At 38.7% G+C, this 4,872-nt stretch overlaps 1 protein-coding gene across 1 annotated transcript; it reads left to right on the top strand.

Moving 5' to 3' along the window:
- The first annotated feature begins 959 nt into the window (after window positions 1-959).
- On the top strand, window positions 960-3,134 carry LOC122151308 (casein kinase 2 subunit alpha' interacting protein). The gene has a single exon (XM_042782590.1). The coding sequence runs from the start codon at window positions 960-962 to the stop codon at window positions 3,132-3,134; it is 2,175 nt and encodes a 724-aa protein (XP_042638524.1).
- Window positions 3,135-4,872: the final 1,738 nt, after the last annotated feature.

Here is a 4,872-nt window from a genome sequence, read left to right on the forward strand (position 1 = left end):
AGAGGGCTGGTGATAACTCTGAGGACTGCATTGAAAGCAGAAAAAAAAATCAATAAAGGTCTGGAGAGAAACAAAAGAATGAGTGTGGAGATCAGACTAGAGGGAAATAATGGACATCACCAAGTAAGACAGTACTTTCAAAAGGGAGTATAAACAGTTTAAAAAGCTGCAATGGTGGCAAATAAGAACTCAAAATATCCAGTAGTTTTTTAACTAGAATTATAGATATTTGGAAGTGAGTTAAAAGAAAATAATGTTGGACAATGAATCCAAATTGAAAATCAACATTTAATAAGACACTCCATTTCACTTTTCTCTGTCTAAGATTATTTTGTCTTATGCAACAAACTTACCACAGATTGTTTTAATGAAATAATAATTTAAAGTGGACCAGAAATAGCTACTATCTTTCACTGAGCACCAATTATATTTGGGTCACTGTTACACGTTATATATATTTATTATCTGATTTAATTTTTAGCTCAACAAATCAAATATAGTTATCTATTTTATAATGTGAACTAAGGTTTAGAAAGTTTAATTAAAAATTTCACACTGAGTAAGTGGTTAGGATTTGCATAAGTCCCTTTATCTGTCTACTACAACAAATTGTTGAGAAAATTACTATCCCTATCAAGACCTCTTCTGAACTCTCTTCACTATTTTGTTAACAGGCATTATTTACTCAAAGGAAGACAAACAAACAAACAAGCAAAAACAACTAAGACAGAGGAGAACCTCAAATAGTGATCATTTTTTCAACTTCATCTATATCTCAATTCCGACACATCCTATAATATTTGCGAATCAAAAGGGAGGTCACAAAGAAGAAGTTAAAAAGTAATAAATAGTATTTATTTAAATGTCCATTTCCCATGGAATCCAGCTAAAAGACTAACAGTTATTAAAGCATTCGACAAGCCAACTGCTTTCAAAAAGACTTCTACTAGAAGCACAAGATGGTGCCATTAGCATATTATGGCCAACATCTTATGCCATTATTTCCCTCTTACCAACTGGCCACAACCAATTCATTAACACATCAATATACAGGTGATAAACTAAGTCAACTCAATAACCAACCTCTGACCAGAGTGGAATCATACAGCAGTCAATCAGCAGTGCCTCCCCTGGGCTCTAATCAGAATGTTCAGAGCTGTTCAGTATCACCATTTCCCAAGTCTCAGGACAAAATTCCAAAAAGCCTCTCTAACAGAATTCTGAAACCACCATTATCCAATCTGAAACATAAGGCCACACCTTCACTAGACCTCCCCTGGAAAATTCCTTCACTGGATTATAATCAGAGACCCTTGAGATCACCTTTGCCCTACCTCAAACCTCAGACACCATCTTTACTTGACTTCAAAATGACACCATCATCATTGGACCACAATCAAACAACCCTAAGTTCATCATTACCACTCCTTAATTCTCAGACCATATATTTTCCGGACTTCTGCTGGACATCACCTACAATGAAGTCTAATAAAAGAATTTTGAGTTCATCATTATCCTCCCTGCAACCTCAAGAAACACCTTCCCTAGATATCCTTTGGACATCGTCTTCTTTGGGACCCAATCAAAGAGCCCTTAGTTCAAGATTACCTCCATCCAAGCCTCAAAAAACATCACCGAACTGTCTTTGGACATCTTTATTGGAGCACAATCAGAGATCTCTGAGCTCACCATTACTCAACTCCAAACCTCAAACAAATGACTTTCTTTGGACATCCTACTCACTGGAACCCCGTCAAATGACCCTTAGCTCATTGTTACCTGATTCCAGACCTCAGAAATCATCTGTATTGAACTCTAATCCCAGTGTTCTGAGCTTACCATTGTACCAGTCAAAATCTTGGAAAAAAACTTTACCACTTTCTGTCCACCAGACTCAGAGTTTGCCATTGTTCCAATCCAAATCTCAGACAATACTTACATTTGACTGTAACTGCCAGACCCTAAGTTCACCAGTTTGTCATTGTAAGCTTCAGAAAACCGCATCACCAACAAGTGCCAAAAGTGGAGCCACAAATTCACCACCACATCAACTCAAACAAAATAATTCAGATCAGTCATTATCAAGGTCTGAACACTGCATCAAGGACATAGCTGCTTCCACATTGGTCTCCAAACACCATAGTAAAAGAAGTTATGACCTTTGTGCAAACACAGAATCAAATAAAGAAATATCATGGACTTCAGATTATATTCATCCCTGCATTGTGAAAGGTGGAACTATCCCTGAAAATGTTGTAAATAAAATTATCAATTCTATTTCCAAGACTAAAATTCAGAGGGATCTCTCTAGACAGATTCTCTTTCGAAGGATGAGGGGAAAGCCAAATCCTCATCCTGGTCCTCGTATTTCATCAAGTTATATGGTTTGTTTAGTTTGTGCTTCCTGCATAAAATTTCATTGTAACCATCTTACAGGAAGGAAAGATCCTCGTGCTGCAACACTGTTTGTCATACCAACACCTGAGCCCAATTCTGAGGGAGAAATCAAGGTAAAATTAGTTTTCGTCCTTTCTCTGCGAGAGACATCTGTCTCATCTTTGCCAGTGAAAGAAAAACGGCTTGATCAAGTCCCTGAAGACAACCTTGAAGGAATGGAGAAAATATCACAGATTGTCCCCACCTCTGAACCTGATATAATCCATGGACCCAATACAAAGAAAAAGTGTTTGACAGTAGCTGCTCAAAACAAAGTTATAAATGAACAGCCTCAGACTATTGACTGGCTGCTGTATGTTAAAAAAAGGAACAGTTCTCAGCTGAAGCCTCAGAGCCCATCCTCCTCTTCTTCCTCCTCCTCTTCATCCTCATCCTCCTCTTCTACTCCCTCTGTACCATCCTCACCCCGTACTGTCAAAGATACCACACCTGCTTTATCAGATTGTGTGTTCACTAAGGTACTTAGTTACCATCGTTTGCCTCTGGGGGTCTCCTGGCTTGAATTTATAAAAAATAAAAATCACCATCCTCTTCCTGGAAAACCACATCAAAGTCAGTCACCACCTCCCAAAATAAGGCCTATGAGGTATAGCACCACAGTAAAAGAGACAAAGGAAACAAATACACTGTTCAAATTTTTCCAGACAAAGTTTCAAAATGAGAGAAATCTTGATTAAATTAACCTTTTGTCTCTTTGAAAGCGACTGACCTCTTAGTTTTTTGAGATTAATGTTTGATTTTCTATCATGCTTATTAATATTTTTAGTAATAACTGAAGCATGACTATATAAGCTAATGAAGCACCTAGTTAAGGGAAAACTATTTTCCATAAAACTATTTTCGAGTTAAATGATAGGCTTTGATCTCCTAGAAGCCAAAACTGAAGTGTATGTTTGTAATTCAGTATCTGGCTGGTGGTAACCACTATTGTTGAATGGATTAATCATAATTGCCCAGGGACCAGAAATACCTCGGTTTTCCCTGAATAGTATTTAGCTCATTTTCTGTCTCTTTTCTCATAAAAAATGATAATGAGAGTATCCTCAAACTAATCCTTACAGTTTTCTCAATCTCTAAAGAAAATCCAGATAACTGTTCCACATGTAAGATAGTATATAGAAAGGAATCTTTTCAGTTAAGGGTTCCTAAAGACAATTCTATGTTAAGATACCACAAGCTGAAATCCAATGATTTGACCCTTAGTTAACAACTCTGAGGAAAGAGAGAATAACTAACTGGCACAAATAGCCCTACTTCATGCTAACCATGCCCACGTTTCAATTACAGGCTTCTGAAGTCACCTGCTTATCACTTCTATATATAGAACCAAAAATCAGTTAATAAAGGAGAAAAAATTGTTTATAAACTCTCTTTGTTCCACTGAGTATATTGTAGTTGTTGTTATATGCCATGGAGTCCAACTCGACTCATAGCGACCCCTCCTTGGGTTTCTGAAGTGGTATCACTATGGAAGGAGATTGCCCAACCTTCCTTCCGAGGAGTGGCTGGTGGGTTTGAACTGCCAGCCTTCTGGTTAGCAGTCTAGTGACTTAGGCACTATGCTACCAGAGCTCCCACTAAGTATACTGTTGTTATTGTTGTTATGTGACATCGAGTCGGGCCCGACGCATAGTGACCCCTCCTTGGGTTGCTGAGGCACTATCGCTATGGAAGGAGATTGCCCAACCTTCCTCTCGAGAGATAGTTGGTGGGTTTGAACCGCCAGCCTTTTCCTTAGCAGTCAAGTGCCTTAGGCACTATGCTACCAGAGCTTCCACTGAGTATACTGTTGTTGTTGTTGTTATGTGCCGTCGAGTCAGACCCAAATCATAGCGACCCCTCCTTGGGTTTCCGAGGCAGTATCACTACGGAAGTAGATTGCCCCATCTTCCTTCCGAGGAGTGGCTGGTGGATTTGAACCGCCAGCCTTCTGGTTAGCAGTCAAGTGTCTTAGCCACTATGCTACCAGAGCTCCTACTGAGTATACTAGTAGTGGGAAAATAAGGGAATTGCCTTACCTACTCAGACCCTAATTATTCTCTGTTCCTATGGGCTAGAATTGGTATCCCTTACATACCTAGATGGCTGACTGTTGAAAACAACAGTTAACATGCTCGGTTGTTAATAGAAAGACTGACAGTGTGAGTCTATCTAGAGTCACCTTGAAAGAAATTCCTGGCAATCTACTTCCAAAAAACCAGTCACTGAATATCCTATAGAGCACAGTTCTATCTGATACACATGGGATTGATCTAAATCACAATCAACCTGATGGCAACTGGCTTTGACCAGTCTGTATACTCTGCTTGGTAACTCACAATTCTGTTTCTCCACTCTAGACTTTTTCTGATCACCAGACTGAATATTGGACATCTTCAATTGGAACATGGTTTAAAAATCTTAAAGTCAATATGA

The sequence above is a fragment of the Orycteropus afer genome, unplaced genomic scaffold (genome assembly GCF_000298275.1).
Source record: "Orycteropus afer afer isolate SDZICR_OR568_19922 unplaced genomic scaffold, OryAfe1.0 scaffold00383, whole genome shotgun sequence".
Taxonomy (NCBI): Eukaryota; Metazoa; Chordata; class Mammalia; order Tubulidentata; family Orycteropodidae; genus Orycteropus; species Orycteropus afer.